Source organism: Argentina silus (genome assembly GCF_951799395.1).
Source record: "Argentina silus genome assembly, chromosome: 9".
NCBI lineage: Eukaryota > Metazoa > Chordata > Actinopteri > Argentiniformes > Argentinidae > Argentina > Argentina silus.
The window spans coordinates 10,343,194-10,362,412 of record NC_139663.1 but is presented as its reverse complement, the minus strand read 5'-3'; the positions used below and the strand labels follow the sequence as shown (position 1 = coordinate 10,362,412).

Genomic DNA, 19,219 nt, shown 5'->3' with positions numbered 1-19,219 from the left:
ACTTGCCTGTGACTGAGAGGCGGCTGATGTTGATAAACATTTCTCAGAGAAAATGGGGTTGTGCCGTTTAATTCAGGGCCAGGAGACTCAAATACACTCAAACCAACCACGCATAACAAGAGAGAAGAGGAATATTTAGCTCACTTTTGACAGAACGTTTTCCCTTGCCCGTTTGCCTTTTGATTCGTCCAAAGAACTGTGTTGTTGTTTATTTTCTTTGTGCATTTTGACATATACATTTTGTGCTGTACATTTTCTACATTTCATGCAGTCACAATCACAACCAGATTTGCCTGCTCTAGAAATTGTTCAGACCCCACAGATCAGTCATTTTCTCAAGGAAGGAAGGAAGGAAGGAAGGATGGATGCATTAAAAAGTATTCGAACGGGGCCATCATATATTTTCTTCCTGATATTTCTAGCTCCTCCCACAATTACACAAACGTGTCTTTGGGTTGTAGCAGTATTAGCTGTCTAGGTGTTATTGAGAAGAAATAGTGTAGCTACTTGAGAAACCATGGGCGTGCAAGTCAAAGTGGAATACTGGTATGTTCTATATCAATGTATTGTAGCGATTTGGTTTGTTTTTCGATGTAGCCGTCGCCAGTGTTGCTATTATTAGCTAGCATTAGCTAGGGGTAACGAAAAAATAGACTGTCTGGCTAGCTATCTAGCATACCTCTGCCTGCTCCTGTTACTCCCATGATGTTGCACCTTGCTATCTAACAACGATACACTAACCATTTTATATTAACCGGTTACAAACAAATAATTAACAGGTTACATAGATGGAAGTGTGTGTATTATTTGGTCTTACTGCTGCTTATGGGGAAATGGCTAACTAGCTACTCATCACTACTTTTCGTGGTGTCCCTGTCATTGTTGTCGGTAGTGGCGGATGAGGGTACGAGCCCCGCTATCAGGAGCTCGCGCGGGTCGTCACCGCGGAGTTCACTGAAGCGGAGGTGACAGGCGTCGTGGGAAGGCAAGGTGAGCTACTGGGAGACTGTTCAACTGCTCTCCAAGTTAGTGTTAAGTGTTATGAAATTCACCAGGAGTTTTCAGATCTCTTCTGAATATCCCATACCGTTTTGCATGTCATGTATATTTGTTTCTGCAGGTACCTTTGAGATTGAAATCAACGGGCAGCTGGTCTTCTCCAAACTGGAGACAAGTGGCTTCCCATATGAGGACGACGTGAGTTGCTCCCCAGTGTGTGTGTGTGTGTGTGTGTGTGTGTGTGTGTGTGTGTGTGTGTGTGCGCGCGCGCGCGCCTCTCAAAGCTAGCAATTGTTCAATTCTTCTTCCCCCCATAGATTATGGATGCAATCCAGAAAGCCCATGATGGCAAGCCAGTGGAGAAGATCAGCAAAAGCCGGCCACCCTGCGTCATCCTATAAATCTCCTTTTTTCCCCCTCCATTCTCCGACCCTACCCGTCTCTGTACAGCATCTCCCTATGTGTCAGCATGCTGGAAAAAAAAGCCAGTGCAATGAGATTACTGCCACCATCTGTTACCACTCATTCAGACTAGTTGCACTAGTGAGGACACCTCTCTGTTACATTAAAAAAAACACTTCATACAGAGTTTGACTGAGACCTCTGTAGCCATTGTCTTCTATGTAGAGAGCTGTCGTTAGGTGCTGTTGTCCCTTCTCTCTCCCCTCTCTTGTTCTCATAGCGGTCTTCCAGGACTTTAATGATTACTGTTGCCCAAAGGTGAAAGGTTATGGTATGATGAGCCCAGTCCTGGTGGCTCCTTGTCTAGTTTATGAGGACAGAGAAAGGGAGAAGACCATGAGATGGTGGGGCAGGACTCCATAAACCGCATTGTCTGGCAGACAACTGCCTGATTTTCCTTTCCTTCCTTTTCATTCCTTTCTTTTCTTTTTTCTTTCTTTTTTTTGGACACTTTTATCAGCTTGACAACTTTTGATGACTGCAAAAAGAGATCAAGTGTCTATTTTCTATAATGCATTGTCAAGTACAATAATAAATAAGGGATAACTCCAGTCTTTTAAAATCTTTCGATCCACCTAAGCGCCAAGAGGCCTGATTATTGCTTCTGTATCACACTATGCTAACCAAGATGCTGCTAAACCTGTCATTGTTAGTCATTGCAATGGTTATTTTGAATAGATCATTTGATTTAAGATGTGGTCAATACTCTTTCTTCACTGTCATTTTACCACCTTGTTAATTGTTAACACAAGTACACTGTTCCTCAATTGAGGAACTTGTTGGCGATATTAATTAATAATAAGGTTTTTATTTTTATTTTCCCTTGCCAGGCAAGTCGCAACAACCAGCCAAACCACTTCTGAATTTCTGTCTTCATATTGCCAACGGATCATAAGTTATGCATTATCATTTACTCAAAAGTCTTGATTTCAATTACTGTAACTCAGGCTTTTAGGATTATCATTAGAGCTGGTCTGGCCAGTTGATGAATTGTTGATGTTGTTATGATGACCACCACCCACTGGTTTGTCAGGTCACACTAACAAGACATCAGCCCTGGTTCTTCTACGAGCAAATTGTCGTTTCTGTACTGTTTATTTGTTTGCTCAGGGCAATTGGGTGTGATACCGATAGGGAAGACTGCAATCTTTCAATAAAGTCGTTGATTATTTAACTAAAGCTGTTGTTTGGTATTTTTTTGTTTATTCTCAGTGTTTGTCCTCACTTTTACATTTCGCCTGTGTTTTCACTAATCTGAAACATTACGACATATTTTCATGTTGCAACATCCTCTGCCTTAAATTTTTCACTTGACTTTAAAAGTAACAGAAAATGATAATGGTGATAAATTGTGTGTTTCTGTTATGATGTCCATCCTCAGCATAAACAGACACTACAGGTCTATTGTCCTGGTATATCTGAATAATAATAATTACTCTCTTGACAATGCTCCCAGAATACCACTGTTATGCTCACCTGACAGGGAAAACAGATTTACTAATACCCTGCCCCTTCTCTGTAACATCAACACAGAGCCAACCATGGTAACTCAAGAAGGGAAGAGCCTTAGGCAGATGTATCTCGGTAAGAATTATTTACCACCCCTATATAGATGCTGACAACCTACAGTTAAGTCTATATATATTTGGACTCTGACACAATTTTTGTTATTTTAGCTGTTTACCAAAACATATTCAAGTTACAGTTATATATGAATATGGGCTTAACGTGCAGACTCTCAGCTTTAATTTGAGGGTATTCACATCCAAATTGGAGGAAGGGTTTAGGAATTACAGCTCTTTTATAGGTGACTCCTCCCACCTCAGTCAGCAACACAGCTGTGACTTTAGGTCAACAGAGTGAAAAGAAGAATCTCATTTGGATGTAATGGGTGTGCTTGTGCAAATCAAAGTCAAATACTGGTATGTTTTGATGTCCTTGAAGTTATTCTTGTTTTTACAATGCAATTCTGGACTGCAGACTCTAACCTCTTATACTCTTTGGTACTCTTAAAATGACCATGGTTTATGAGATATGCAGAGTGTCATGGAATGTTCTGAATAAGTGATATTTCTTGTCTCTGCTCAGCATGCTCTGGTGTCAACCGGTCATGTACTCTGTAGTTAATTATTCATCACAATGACTTGTTTTTGTAATGTCATTGTTGTCTTTAGGGGTGAATGAGGGTATGGGCGTATCTATCAAAAGCTTTCAAAAGCTATCACTGCAGAGATCAATGAAGCGGAAATGTCAGGCTTTGTAGGAAGGAAAGGTAAGCTGGCCCAAAGTGAAAGAATGTGTTGTTAAACAGTTATACTGTCCTGTTGGCGTGTTCTTAACATAAGACCAATAGTTCACAGAGCTTCTCCAATCATGTCTCTCCCAAAGGACACGATGCTGTTGTTTCTGCAGGCAGCTATGATATTGAGATCAATGGGCAACTAGTCTTCTCCAAGGTTGAAACAAAAGGCTACGTGTGTGTGTGTGTGTGTGTGTGTGTGTGTGTGTGTGTGTGTGTGTGTGTGTGTGTGTGTGTGTGTGTGTGTGAGCGCGCGTGCGCGTGCGTGCGTGCATGTATGTGTGTGTGCGTTTGTTTCCACTGTATGTGACCAAATGTACACCACTGCTTGGCAGACTATACAACACATGCAATGTTTGTGCCCTTGTAGATCAAGGAGGCTATGCAGAAAGCCCTCGATGGCAAGCCAGTGGAGAGGATCATCAAATGCCGCTCACCCCGAGTCATCCTATGTATTTCCCTTCATTCTCTGACCCTGATCACTCAGGTCACTGTGGCTATGACCACTCACTCAGTCAGAGGTATGGGCCAAGACCACAGTAGTTTTTTTATTTTTTCAACAGCACCATCATCATCATCATCGTCATCTCCCGTATTGTAAAAGAGGCTTTTATTATTAGTTTTACATTTGTCAGAGCTGGTCTAGCTTGTAGATTAATCATTAGTTTAAAATACTGTATGAAGACCACCACCCACTGTTCTGTCAGCTCACACTAATGAGACATCGGCTTTCTTCTCTGAATGCACAGAGTATCAAACGCTGAATACTGTTTTTGTTTGCTCAAGGCAGTCAAGATTCCATACTCCGAATAAAGTTATTGATTATTGTGCTGATATCATATTTGATTTGATTTGTGTTTCTCCTTTTTCCCCTCCTGATTTGTGTCTCCTCCAGTTATCATGCCCGTTTCCCATTTTGGCAGACAAGTGTGGCTCGTACATCACAATACTTTTTTTGAACACAGAAAATGACCCACAGAAAGCTTTAACTAATTTTAGCAGAAACAAATTGCATACCTGGAGGAGCTACAGTAGTAGTGGATCCTGATCCACTATTGAGAAAAACACAGGTTTTTAATGACTCAGACATAAGACATGTTTGTACACTAGAGGGTGCTAAATGTGCCACATATAGTATCCTGCCTTATATAGTACAGTGCCATTTAATTAACATAATTTAAATATACACTCACCAAACATTTTATTAGGAACACCTTCTCATGGTGGAGGTGGTGTAATAGTGTGGGGACTGTTTTCTTGGCACACTTTGGGCCTGTTAATACCAATCAATCATCGCTTGAATGCCACAGCCTATTTGAGTATTGTTGCTGACCATGTGCACCCCTTCATGGCCACAATTTAGTCGTCTCAAACTGGTTTTATGAACATGACAATGAGTTCAGTGTTCTTCAGTGGCCTTCCCAGTCACCGGATCTGAATCCAATAGAACACCTTTGGGATGTGGTAGAACGGGAGATTCACAGCTTGAAAGTGCACCTGAAAAATCTGCAGGAATTGTGTGATGCAATCATGTCATCATGGACCAGAATCTCAAAGGAATGTTTCCAACATCTTGGAAAACACCTTTACTGTTTTGAGAGTAAAGGGAAGCCTTACCCAGTATTAGTATAGTGTTCCTAATAAAGTGTTTGGTGAGTGTATATGTGGTATTGTAATAATGATAATTTACACATAGTTTGCTAAGTTTTATCTTTATGATTGACTGTCTCTACTGTCAGTGAATTGCTTATGGGGTCAATGTTGGTTTTGCTTGTTTGATTGTTTTACACTTAGCTAGGCTTTGTGATGTTCTGGTGCTTGCGTGGTTAGTGGTAGACACTGTGACTAGGTGGGTCCTGGGTACAGGCGCTGGTTACCAGTGATAATTTGTGTCAGCCTGCATGCTCTAGAGCTGATAGAGCCTATCACCAGAGTCTATGAGCTCAGAAGTCTCTCCTTCCTACTCCCTTCTCTGTCCACCTATGTAATGTCCCTACAACCTCTATCTGAATCACTAGAGCTAAGGTATTCAAAATTAGCATTATGTTATTGGTAGTTGATGGGGTTATGGTATTATAGAAATGATCCTTCTTTTATATGTTTAAGATGATTAACAATAAAGTTACCATAGTAAGGGACTGTAAACCACAAAAGGGATGCCACCATCAGCCTCATTAAGGTTTCAGCTTACGTTGTTGCTTTCGGGCATACTCTTTCTCATTAGACATCGGCACAAATCATAGTCCCTTCCTTGGGAAGGTGTACTCAGTGTTATGCGACATGTAACATATCAGTTTGACCATTGCAAACCTACTCCACTGTGTGCATTCATTTGACAACCGTACAGAATCCTATCACTGAATCATTGAGTGCAAATTTAGCTTCTAAAAGTTAATTTGGCATGTTAATCAATGGTTGTTCTGCACTTTATTGAGTTTTTGATCTATTTCAGTTTTTTTCTTAGTGTCCCTTCACAGGTCTTAACCGTCGTCTGCAGCTTCAGCACAAAGAAGTTCAGGTGTGTTACCCAGGTAGAGGTCAGTAATGACAATGCTTATGTGAACCACTGTCATGTGCTCATTCTACAGGGGAAGCAGGTGTGATGTAATACCCTGCTCCCTCTCTGTAACGTCACCACGGAGCCAGGCATGGCAACCCCGACATGGAGGAGAGACCCTACGGAGATGAGGTTGCCTCGGTAAGAGATAGTACCTCTAAGAGATAGTACCTGTAAGAGAGTATACCTCTAAGAGATAGTACCTGTAAGAGATTGTATGTATATGGAAGTAACACGATAGTATGTCCTGTCAAATGAATTATCATATACTGTATGTGCCCTTGTTAACCATCTTATATACAGTTAAATTACAACTATGTTGTACATTTTTAGCCAAGTTCTGAGACAATCAGCTTACTTACTTACTTACTTACAGCTTACTCTAAATCATTTTACATCTATCAACATTGCATGTCAATTGTCAGGCTCATATATCATGTGCTCAGAGTCTAGCACTGTGCTTAGAGTCTAGAGTCTAGGGGTCACATGACAAATGCAAATAAGCATACAAACAGACCTCTATAACTTGTATTCATTTAAATGACGGACCAATCATGAGTAGCCATTGAACTGTGCTGTTGGGTGTACTCCCTATATGATGAGGGGGAGTGTCTGCAGACTTTGTCAGATAATGCCAGAAAGTACAGTGCTTGGGCATATGGGTACAGCAGATAGTGACAGGCCTGTGCCACAGCATAATAGGAGAGATCCCTCTCCTCACTCTTTCTGATTCAGGTCCATTTTTCTTACTTCATAAATCGTTAAACCCATCCCCTCTTTTGATATGTCAGATTCAAAATGTCTCCTCTTATGTTTAATCTTTGATACTTTTTAGCTCCATAGCAGGTGCCATTTGTTTGCTTCTAATATGTCTGTGAATAAAGAAAAGTGTTAACACACGTGACCCATAATGCACAAAGGCCCCTTAGTCTTTCACAATGGATAACTCCAGTGATCTCAAAAGGGATCCTACAAAGGTTGCAGTATGCATGATTGTGAATGGGAAGAAAAGGAGTTAGGTGTTCAATTGGGTCAACATTCTGAGCAACTATACAGGAACAGCCCTCTGCCTATCTACTAATCACTGTCAGTAACATGGATTAATGTACTGCCACTTTTCTCAATGTCCAATTGATGCTCTTCAGAGATTGATCTAGTTTTTACTACTGGTAAGAATGGTGGCATCAATAGCGCCTTCTTGTAGCAACACTTGGCAAAATGGTAATGGCAGATGTTGTCTATGTACAATAAGTTACAACACCTTACATAACAAGAAATGTATCTATAATGCATTTCAGACCTACTACATCAAGAATGTATTTCAGAACTGTGGTATGCACATGTATGTGTATCCTGGATTACTGTTATGTGTTTAGTGACTGGACTCAGTGACTCGTTCATACACTTTTCCTGTTACTAGTGTTGTGTATCATTTAGAATCAGAAAAGGGAAATAAAGTTTGATATTTTTCTCTCCATCTCATTCTGAGCCAGAATGGATGTCCTCCACTCTTTGGCACAGGTCACCTGTCCAGAGACCACCATCAGGTCATTTATATTTCCATACATACTATACATTTTGTGCGTGTGTGTGCATGTATGTGTGTGTGTGTGTGTGTGTGTGTGTGTGTGTGTGTGTGTGTGTGTGTGTGTGTGTGTGTGTAAAAGAGCAATGCTGTCACGAGTGTCTAGTGTTGGAGAAGATAACATCGAATTAAGGCCCTAAATTGAACATAAAAAAAAAAAAACTCAAGCCACTAAAGGAGGAGGGAGGAGACAGTCTGCCCTGTGTCACATCATCATGGTGTATGTAATGTGTCAGTAGGGGGTTGCTTACGAGTCTGGAGGCTGTTTTTGAAGCAAAAAAAACATTGAATGTGATGATCAAACCCTTGTGAGGTTCTCAAGAGGGGGAATCTTCCCTCCCCCCAGAAGGGAATCCCCAGTACGTAAAGAAGATGACGTAGGAACTCAAGAAGCTCATATCCAGATACCATGTCGCCCCCCCTGCTTACCACCCTCTACCCCTTGTGTGCCCCTCAGGCAGGATGAAGCTGACGCTGCTGGTCCATGCAGGTGGGTCTCTCTGGTGCTCCATGTCCTGCCCACGCCCACCAGAGAGGGCGGAGGTTGGAGAGCAGGGTTGGGATATCCCTGGCCCAAGGTGGCCTACGTCGATAGGGCTGTTTGTCTGCCTTATCTCTCCCACCCCCTGGATGCTGCACGACGAAGTGGTTGTGAGGTGTAGCGTTAGTTGACGAAAAAAAAAAAAAAGGGTGTTCCCTCCCTCCACTTTCTCCCTCTCTTTCTTTGTAAACGTCTCCATCAGCCCCATTTCACTCTGTCATTGACCACGTCTACGCTCACCGCGCAGCGACCGACCTATTCCTTCGGCCACAGACCAGGCGGGACTACCTCTGTGCAGGTAAGGGTGTGGCCCTCCAGGCCAGAGGTCCATTACTGTTGTCTGGTTTTGGGGGGTGAGCAGATAGATAACACAGAGGTTTTTATCCATGAGTGGGGAGTGTTCTTGTTTAGGATTGATGCTAAATCAACAATGTGATCATGGTAAGTTGTTGTATAGCATAATTCATTCTGAGTAGGTAGAGTATGTTTTTCAGCTTGCGGTTTAGTTTATGTCATTCATGCTGTATATATATCAAAGGCATCTGCGCAAAGCAATGATAATTAAGAAATATGATTGCAAGTTTCCGGTGGTAATAACACATGAGTCTAAAATAGGAATGTCACTAAGTGGTGTAGCTCCTCAAACTGTTTTTATTTTTATAAGCTATAATTGGTGCATTACTGCATCATTGAGAATAGAGAACCTTTAGGGATTGAACCATTTTATTGTGAATTACTGCACTCTGTAGCTATTACAGTATGAGGAGTCCCATGGTGAGTTACTGTACTGGATGCCTGACGATGACTTGGGGGGGTCTGGCAGAAGAAGGGCGTTCCCCAGAGATAAGAAATGTGTTTCTCCTATTCAAACCACGACGAAGGTCACACTGTCTCAACGGCTGACTCATGCTATCTGCTGTGAGCTGAGGTAGTGAGTACGTTGTGTGCTCACCGGCCTGTGACATGAGATGGCGCTATCTTGATTGAAGGGGCCTCAACTTAGTCAGAACTGTAGAAGGATCATCTTGCATATAAGCTTAGGCCCTCAGATGGTCCTTGTGATCCATTTGGCTTCACTAGATAGATAGATAGATAGATAGATAGGTACTTTATTGATCCCCGAGGGGAAATTAAGGCAGCTTACATCACAAACAACAACAACAAAATAAAGTGACAATAGAATAATAAAATAGAATAATAAAATAAAATAGACATCTGAAACATTATATACAGTAAGAACAGTCCAGTATGATTTAACATCCCCCAGCCTGACTCTCATCACCCCGATCGAGCCAGCCAGAGGAGGAGTCCTATTGCGGCAGGCAGAAAAGATCTCCTATAGCGCTCCTTAGTCCAGCATGGTTGTAATAATCTGTTGCTAAAGGAGCTTCTCTGCTCGACCACAGAGTCATGTTGGGGATGGGATGGACTGTCCATGATGGCCAGGAGTTTGGTCCTCATCCTCCTATTGGCCCTCTCCTCCACAGTGTCCAGGGTGACACAGAGGACAGAACCAGCTTTCCTAATAAGCTTGTTCAGCCTCTTGGTGTCACCTTCCTTGATGCTGCCCCCCCAGCCTACCACCGCAATATGTGCAGGAAGTGCCAATGAACAATTAAAAGTCAAAATAAAAAGCTATCCAAATGTCTCTTGAAAAGGACAGTGACATTAGTGATCAACTGATGCACCTTAAGGGATGAACTGTAAATATGTCCCCTTCCTTTACTAGACACACAGGACTATGCCCAGTCACGCTCATGAAGTCTTAGTAATGATCAAGGGCCACAAGCACACTGTATTACCACCATCATGGTGAAGATGGAGATATGAGAGAGTAATCATCTTGCTATATGTCACTGTTGAGGCATCACTATAAAAGTAATCCTCATTGAGCAATGATCTAATCTAATGTAAGCATGGTCTTCAAGATGGGCAAGTGACCGTGTGTCCTTGCATGATTGTATTGAATGTGTCCTGTATTGAGTGTATTTATTTATGTGTGTTCCTTAATGCCTTTTTTGCATTCCCACTACAGGTTATGCGCAAACTTTGTTGAAAGTATAGGACAGTGTAAGGACAGACGATACAAGCCCTGAAACACGGCAATGGAAAATCTGTCTAACGGAGAGGTTGGTAAAACAATATAATTAAGCAATAGAATGAGGTGGGGGAGTTATAGAAATAACTTCAAACATTTGCTTCTCACTGCAATCGTAATCCAGTCTATATTTTCCTTTGACCATTTGTCACCCTAGCCCCTACACCTCCCTCATTCTCCTCATCCCTCATTCTCCCCACACCTCCTTCATTCTCTCCTTTTATCTCTAATATGTATTTCTCTTTTATTCCGTCCAGGACAATGACATGTCCTATGAGGACAGTAACTCGCTCTTCCCGTCTCCGCTCCGACTGTGAGTGTTCCCTCTCTCTCTCCAAATGTTGAAATGGCACTTCCACCTCCAGTCCCACTTGAGATTCCTCTCCCACTTGAGATTCATTCTCAGGAATCTGAGGAAAGGGTGTAAAAGAATGCATATTTTTGAAGCAGTCATCTTTCTGCCCCTCTATGAATAGTTTTTCTGAAAAAGCCAAACTTGTCAATGATGGTGATTAGTAGACGTTTAGGTTGTACACTGTTGCCCCCTATTGGCCAAAGTCAGGATGGCACTCTTATCTCAGCAGACAGGACTGATAACACTGAGCCAGAGAGAGTCTTTCAGTAACGTAGAGGATTTTGGTGACCAGCTGCTGGTTCTAAGCCAAATTGATGTAGACAATCAGAAGCACATGGATATGTTTGCTTCCCCATTTTGGCAAAACCACTAATGCCCTCTCAACAGAAGCTGCAGTTGGATGAAATCCCAAATCCTTCTCTTTGTCAGGGCTGTTTCTTCATAACTGGAAAGCCCACAGCCTGGCTTGTTTTCCATACGATCTGGTGAGACATGGTAGTGATGTAGTGGAGCAGGTCCCCCTTATTAACCCTGGTTCTCCCCCCATCCTCACCCCCACCCCCAGGACCCCGCCAGGCCACAGTGGGAACTATGACCTGGAGCAGACGACACAGGAGGAGGAGGAGCCCATCCAGCGTCGCATCCCCTCCGTCTCAGAGGGTGAGCTCAAAACCCCCCATTCCCACACACACACATCCTCAACATTGTTTGGTCTTAACACTGCCTCTCTGTATTCCAGCCTATCTGAACCTGAACACCAATGCCAACACCAGAGGAGATGCTCAGGTGGGTCCCTTGATGCCAGACATATTATGTTCATAATCCCATGTACACTGAAATCCATCAGCCTAGCTTGGAAAGTATCTTATGTTAAACCGTATGTGTATGTGTGTGTGTGTGTGTGTGTGTGTGTGTGTGTGTGTGTGTGTGTGTGTGTGTGTGTGTGTCAGGCTTATGTGGAGTTGAATGAGCTCAAGGGAAGCATCTGGAAGGAGACTGGCCGGTGGGCGGGCTATGAGGAAAGCCTCATCCCAGGCAAAAACACGTTTGGCACCTCACACATCTCCTTCCTCACCTTCAAGAGTCTGATCCAGCTCCGCAGGGTCATGACCACAGGTAATAAGAAACTCATTTGGACACATTGAGTTAGACACTCAATCTTTACAGTATAAATTGCTTCAGGATATCTTTATTGCCACAATGGGACTGTATTTTAAACACTTGGTGGCACAATTCAAATTCCCTTTGTCCAACTCCAAACTATTCTGATATAACTTTAGGTTAAGACATTCAGCTCCTTTCTGAGAGGAGGGTTTAGAAGAGGGGATCAACAATAAACCCATCAATGTCAACATAAAATTCACATTTGCATATTTCCCCCTACAATTTCATAATAGAATTGTTGTCTCCATGGTGACTGTGTCTGTGCTCAGGTGCTGTCATCCTGGACCTGGAAGCCTGCAGTCTGTCTGCTGTGGCTGAAAAGGTGGTTGATGAACTGCAGAGCAAGAATGAGATACGCCCCGGTGATCGAGAGGGCCTACTGAGGGCTCTATTGCAGAGACGCAGGTAATACACACACGCACGCACACACACACACACACACACACACACACACACACACACACACACACACACACACACACACACACACACACCACACACACGTGCGCGCGCACAGACACACACACACACACACACACACACACACACACGCACAGACACACACACACACACACATAGAGGCCCTAAGCCCATAAAAATACTTTTTCCACGCTCTAAAGGCCCTCTAAGATACATTTTATTCACTCTCTAATGTCTAATAACTTCACATGTACAACTTCTCTCATTTAGTATGCAATACTATTTAGATCATAAACTGCTCTAGCACTGGTATAATGTTTATCTGTTACTACTACAGTATAACATACTACTACAGTATACAGTATAACATACTACTACAGTATACAGTATAACACAGTATAACATGTTCATGCTCTCTCTCTGTCCTCACAGTCAGACTGAGGCAGCCGCGGCTCAAGTCCCCCCCTTGGGAGACATCGAGATGCAGACCTTCTCAGTCACTCAGCAGGTTGTCAGACTATTCCTAGCTGAATGTCAACATAACTAACAACACTCTCTTTTTCTTGTTCTATGTTTTCTTGTTTTCTGTCTCTCACTACCTGACACCAACTGACCCGTCTTCCCGTTGCCTTTCAGAGAGATAGATTTGATAGTGTGGAGGCCTCCGTTGTCCTCTCAGGTAAGTTCACCACCACATAGACATAGTAGTATAATAGTCTGATTATCCTACCCAAACATTAGGTCTAGACAGTCAGTATCCCTGGAGCTCTGTGTGTGTGTTTATTCCAGGGGTCATGGATTCTCTGGGGAAGCCAGCTGTGGCCTTCGTCAGGCTGAGGGACTCTGTGGTGATGGAGGGTGTCCTGGAGGCCCCTGTGCCCATACGTTTCATCTTTGTGCTGGTGGGGCCCAGCCAGGAAGGAATGGACTACCATGAGAGTGGCCGTGCCATGGCTGCACTGATGGCTGATTGGGTAAGAGAGAGGGGAGAGCAGAGAGGGGTCACATTGGAATTAAAGGCAGAGCAGTGGAGTGAGAGAATGGATGGGAGATTTACTATAGGAGGATAGTAGATAGTTTTTTTTATGGTGTTGGGGGGGTCCATGTTTACAATGTGGGCGTAGATTATTGCTTTGTTGTGGTTCTGATTGTCATAAAATGGAGAGCTAACCCTCCTTACCACATGTCTTCTCTCTTCAGGTTTTCAGTCTGGAGGCGTATCTAGCTAACACTGACAAGGAGCTGGGCAATGCCATTGCTGACTTCATGGACTGCAGCATTGTCATCCCACCCACTGAGATCCAGGACGAGGCCATGCTCCACCCAATCATTGGCTTCCAGCAGAAGATGCTGCGTGACCGACTCCGCCCCTGTGACACCCGAATCGTCTTTGGTGACAGAGTAAAAGGTCAATCAATACCTGCACACAGACTGACTCTGTAATGTATATCCACATTGAGTTTCAACTTGTTGATTTCACTTACAACTTTGTTTTTTGCCCTACTGTATCTACTGTATGGCGGCCATTTTCCATCCACCATGATTTTCCTGCTATTTCTTAAGTCTGTCTGTGCATGTATTGAATCGAAGTTTGGTTTGTTTGTTTATGTGTTCAGTTGAGGCAGCCCCGGAGGTGCCCAGGGAGGACCCTCTGGCCCGCACCGGGGTTCCGTTTGGTGGGATGATTAAAGACCTGAAGCGCCGCTATCGTCATTACGTCAGCGACTACACAGATGCACTCAACCCTCAAGTCCTGGCTGCCGTCATCTTCATCTACTTTGCTGCCCTGTCCCCTGCCATCACCTTCGGAGGACTGCTGGGTATGCACATTGTGTGAGGGACAGACCGAGTATCATAGTGTTTAGGGGCATGGACTAACTCTATATGACCTGTTACCAATGTGTGTAGGCCTAGATATGTTGATAGGGGTTATGTGGAGTGACTCTAAGCCAATAACCCTTGCTGTGGGCTGACTGAGCACAGAGCACAGGTTTGTAAGGGGAGGGGATACTTGTGATGTTTGATGACATGGGACAGTAGAGATAGCCAAGATGAACTCGTTCACCAGACATATGTCCAAGAATCATCCAGACGAGAAAATTCAGCACTCACATTTCCAGGAATACAGAGGTTAACATCCTGTCCCTATCTCTCCCCCGACATCTGACCCCAGCCGATAAGACAGATCACATGATGGGCGTGTCAGAGCTTATGATCTCCACCTGCATACAGGGCATCATCTTTTGCCTCATTGCCGCGCAACCTGTGTTGGTCATTGGCTTTTCTGGACCGCTACTGGTGTTTGAGGAAGCTTTCTATGCGGTATGTAACCTTGCCAACAGGTAACATCAGAGTTGGTCCCTGATTCTGATGAGAGCACTGAGCCACTGAGTAGTCAGCCACTACTGCTTAGAGTACATCATCTGGGTGTGTTAGTGTTAGTTGTATTGTACATGACTTATACTTGATATCATCACATGAATACTTCCGGCATCCACCACCTTGATACGAATCATTTCAAAAGCTTCAATGCAAGTCATGAATTAACATGGTCAGTTTTTTTTTTTTTTCATTCCGTCTGCTAGTTTTGCAAGTCCCAGAATATGGAGTACATTGTGGGCCGTATCTGGGTTGGTTTGTGGCTGATAGTCATTGTGGTGATCATGGTGGCGGTGGAGGGCAGCTTTCTGGTCAAATACATTTCCCGGTTCACCCAGGAGATCTTTTCCATCCTCATCTCTCTCATCTTCATCTATGAGACCTTCAACAAGCTCATCAAGGTATGATTGCTCCACCTAATCTACCCACATCCAACCCACCTGTCCATCCATTTCAAGCAGGCACTTTGTTTTTTAACCACTGTCTAACGAGGCTGTGCACTCATTGGGAAGTCATTTGTTTTCAGTGAATCTGGCTGACTTGGATGGTTGATGGTTTACTCTACTTACTTATCTACCCTCTTCTCTTCTCCTCTCATTCAGATCTTCAAAAAGCATCCTCTGATTCTGAACTACGAACACTTGAACGACACTATAGATAACCCCTTCCACCCAGTGATCACATCGCACATAGAGATCCACCCAGATGGCAACCATACCATACGAGAAGTGGAGATTGAGAGGCCTTACCCTAACACTGCCCTGCTCTCTATGTGTCTTATGTTTGGCTGTTTCTTCATTGCATTCTTCCTCCGTCAGTTCAAGAACGGACACTTCCTCCCTGGCCCTGTAAGACCAATGGCTCTTTTCAACTGTAATGACAAAAAGCAATTCCCCCAAAATTATTAATCTAAACAAAGATCTGTAAGGTGATATTCGTGGCGCTATCTTTTGTTGGTGTGGTTGCTGTTAACTTTAAATGTTGCCTCTCACCCAGCTCCGTCGCATGATTGGAGATTTTGGTGTTCCCATCGCCATCTTTGTCATGATTGCCATTGACATCTGTGTTGAGGATTCCTACACCCAGGTAAGTGGTTTATAGGTGCATGGTGTCTGATTTAAGACCTGATGTGTATGGGGTTATATATATATATATCACTCTGCACTGTTGATCTTAAACCATTACTCTATCCTCACAGCTGTGTAATATGATACATAAGGAATGGACTAAATACATCATGTTTTGTGTGTCCTTTGGCAGAAACTGGTGGTGCCCAAGGGTCTCATGGTGTCCAACCCAAAAGCCAGAGGCTGGTTCATCAACCCCATGGGAGAGAAGCAGCCCTTCCCAATATGGATGATGTTTGCATCTTGCGTCCCAGCCATACTGGTCTTCATACTCATCTTCCTCGAGTCCCAGATCACTACGTGAGTGAAATCATATGAACGCAAGCATGTCTCCTCAGTCCTATATCCCACAACCCCCTTCTCATTGTTTGACCTCTGACCCTGGCCCTCTCCCTCTCTGTACAGGCTGATTGTGAGCAAGCCAGAGAGGAAGATGGTGAAGGGCTCAGGGTTCCATCTGGACCTCTTCATCCTGGTTACCATGGGGGGCATAGCTTCTGTGTTCGGGGTGCCCTGGCTGAGTGCCGCCACTGTGCGTTCTGTCACACATGCCAATGCCCTCACTGTCATGACTAAGGGAACAAAGCCTGAGATCGAGAAGGTGCTGGAGCAAAGGATCAGCGGTATCCTTGTGGCCGCCATGGTTGGTAAGTGCTACCATAGTACTACCCTGTACTGAGCTTGAGATGTTACTGCTGGCAGGCAGACAGCATACTGCATTTGTAATTAAAAGTTCCTGTTGATCTCTCTAAGATACATGGACAGTGTGCAGGAGAAATGATTGTTCACTTCTGTCATTACCAGGTGTGTCTATTCTTATGGAGCCTGTCCTGAAGATGATTCCTATGACTGCTCTGTTTGGAATATTCCTCTACATGGGTATCACCTCACTTACTGGGATTCAGATGTGGGATAGAATTCTTCTGCTGATTGTCCCCAAGAAATACTTCCCTGCCGATGCCTATGCTACCAGGGTATGCTAGTTCTCCCCCGCTCGAACCCACCTCCACCTCCTCTCTCGCTGTGTTCTTTATTGTATAATCATTATTGTACAACACACTGTAACAATCACAATCTCATTCCCTGAAGAATAGATTATTCTATTCAAGTTAATTTATTATTAATTAATTCAACTTTGCTAAGGTTTCTCACAATAGATTCTCATAGCGTCAGGGTAAAATACTTTGAAACAAAAGATAAAAGGTTTTAACTCAGACCATGTTTTATTACTTACAGCATAAGTTAACAAAATCAGTTACAGTATTACAATACATTTTCATTGGTTGCAGTTTCACACTATTGCTGTGTTCAGATTGAAAACAATAACAGCGTACCAAGATGGGGAAAGTAATAATTGTCATTATGTAGTACAGTACAAACATACAGTACTCTTCCCCTTAACCCCCTTCCCTTCTCTCCCTATTGCAGGTGAAGCTCTCGAAGATGCACTTGTTCACTCTCATCCAGCTCTTGTGTTTGGGCCTTCTCTGGATAGTGAAGATGAGCCCCTTCTCCCTGGCTCTGCCCTTCATCCTCATCCTCACCATCCCCCTGCGCATGATAATGACCGGCAAACTCTTCTCAGTCACAGAGATGAAATGTGTAAGTGGCACTGGACTGCTCTCATGTACACTCCTTTTTCATGTGATCATAATTGACATATAGGGACGAGACAAATAATGTGAACCTCTACATAGTTTTCACATTTGAAAAATGTATAGGAATAGTGACAGAAGCCAGATAAAAAACATTACAAAAAAGACTACAGACAAACTCAAGAATGGAAAGTCTTTTTTTCTCAGTAATGTTTTTTTTTTTTTATCTGGCTTGTCATATAGGCCAGTTTTTGAGGAGTGACTAGGGTGTTGTTGACCCATTCACTTTGCATGTGTAAAGTAGATTGTGTAGATCAGTTTAAAAAAAGTGTAGATTAACGTAACAAAAGAAAACTGTGTTATTCGGCACTGTACATATTAATACAGTCATATAGATATGTTATGGGTATGGCTTGACAGAATCTACAGATAATCAAATCCATTTTCAATAAATAGTAAAGCTATTGTCATTATGTTATGTTTTAAGTATTTGGTCCGATTTGATATACTGTAGGTATTTTCTGATTCAGAGGATGTGTGTTTCTCTGTTGTGACTGTGTATCCTGTTGCAGCTGGATGCTGATGATGTCAAGGTGAAGTTTGAAGAGGAGCCAGGGGAGGATATGTACAACGAGGGCTTGTTGCCATAGACACCTGGATGAGACCTCTCAACTCAAAAGGATCCAGTGAACTCAAATAATGCTTTATGCGCGACCAGTATTTTTTTCTTAAGTAAAACATGTATTAGTATGAACTGTGAAACATATCCTTAGAAATGTTTATTTTGTGCCAATTGCAAATGGGTTTATTGTTGTGCCAAGCTAAAAGCAAGGTCTCAGGTAAGCATTACATTTTGTACTATTCCAGGAAGTACCAGTAAAAAATATAACAAATAACCTCAATCTTGATTACTCTACTACTTAACAATTCCTTAAGTATAGTCCCATCTCATTAATACCAACATAACCAGTACTACACAGACCAACAGATGAATTTAATATTCTAATGCATTTTATGGGACTGTTATTTTTTCCTGTACTTTTCTACCATAATTAAGTTATTCTTCTTTGTTAGTCATTACAGTTTGGTTTTATGCTTCAATGTTTGAAAGAATTTGTGCATTTGATCCTTAGTCATTGCTGTTTTGTTGAGTTACTTATGATAGAATTATTTCCATACAATCAACTTCTGTTTGTGAGTGTTCAGTATTTACCTCTAGTAATGCTTTCAGCATTGCAAAGGTGGGAGCTGGAATAAAAAAATGATTGACAGATTGTTCGTTTTTAAGTTTGAACGTAATGCATTGATCTTGAAGGAGGGGCAAACATGTGTAAATATAGCAAATTAATCACAGCAATTACCTTGGCTATATTCTACAATTATCAATCGAGTGTGCAGACTGTAGAAGGGAGGATTTATGTATATTTGTTTCATTTGTATGTTTGTGTGCTTGGATCACTGTACAACTGCTGGTTTGCTTTTCACCGTATCAATTAAAGAGATTTTAATTTGACTCGCGAATTTCATCGAGCTTGTAACTTTCATTCTATGTATTCGAGAAATTCCAACACTATTCATCATTATCATCAGTGAGAGGAGGGTCACCACTCTACTTATGGTGCACTGGGAATGCCGATG

The 19,219-nt window shown here is 42.7% G+C and overlaps 2 protein-coding genes across 2 annotated transcripts; both read left to right on the top strand.

The window, feature by feature from the left end:
- Positions 1–433: 433 nt before the first annotated feature.
- On the top strand, positions 434–2,640 carry LOC310809351 (migration and invasion enhancer 1-like). The gene is made up of 4 exons (XM_083676551.1): positions 434–546; positions 893–990; positions 1,121–1,197; positions 1,317–2,640. The coding sequence occupies exons 1-4, from the start codon at positions 518–520 to the stop codon at positions 1,398–1,400; spliced, it is 288 nt and encodes a 95-aa protein (XP_083532677.1). The 5' UTR covers positions 434–517; the 3' UTR covers positions 1,401–2,640.
- Positions 2,641–10,492: 7,852 nt separating this feature from the next.
- On the top strand, positions 10,493–19,094 carry slc4a1a (solute carrier family 4 member 1a (Diego blood group)). Its single transcript, XM_083677764.1, has 20 exons — positions 10,493–10,572; positions 10,799–10,854; positions 11,462–11,556; positions 11,636–11,682; positions 11,847–12,012; positions 12,330–12,465; positions 12,913–12,988; positions 13,117–13,159; positions 13,270–13,454; positions 13,681–13,888; positions 14,097–14,300; positions 14,654–14,802; positions 15,066–15,260; positions 15,462–15,707; positions 15,856–15,945; positions 16,120–16,286; positions 16,392–16,633; positions 16,791–16,960; positions 17,415–17,588; positions 18,154–19,094. The coding sequence occupies exons 1-20, from the start codon at positions 10,549–10,551 to the stop codon at positions 18,229–18,231; spliced, it is 2,751 nt and encodes a 916-aa protein (XP_083533890.1). The 5' UTR covers positions 10,493–10,548; the 3' UTR covers positions 18,232–19,094.
- The last annotated feature ends 125 nt before the right edge of the window (positions 19,095–19,219 follow it).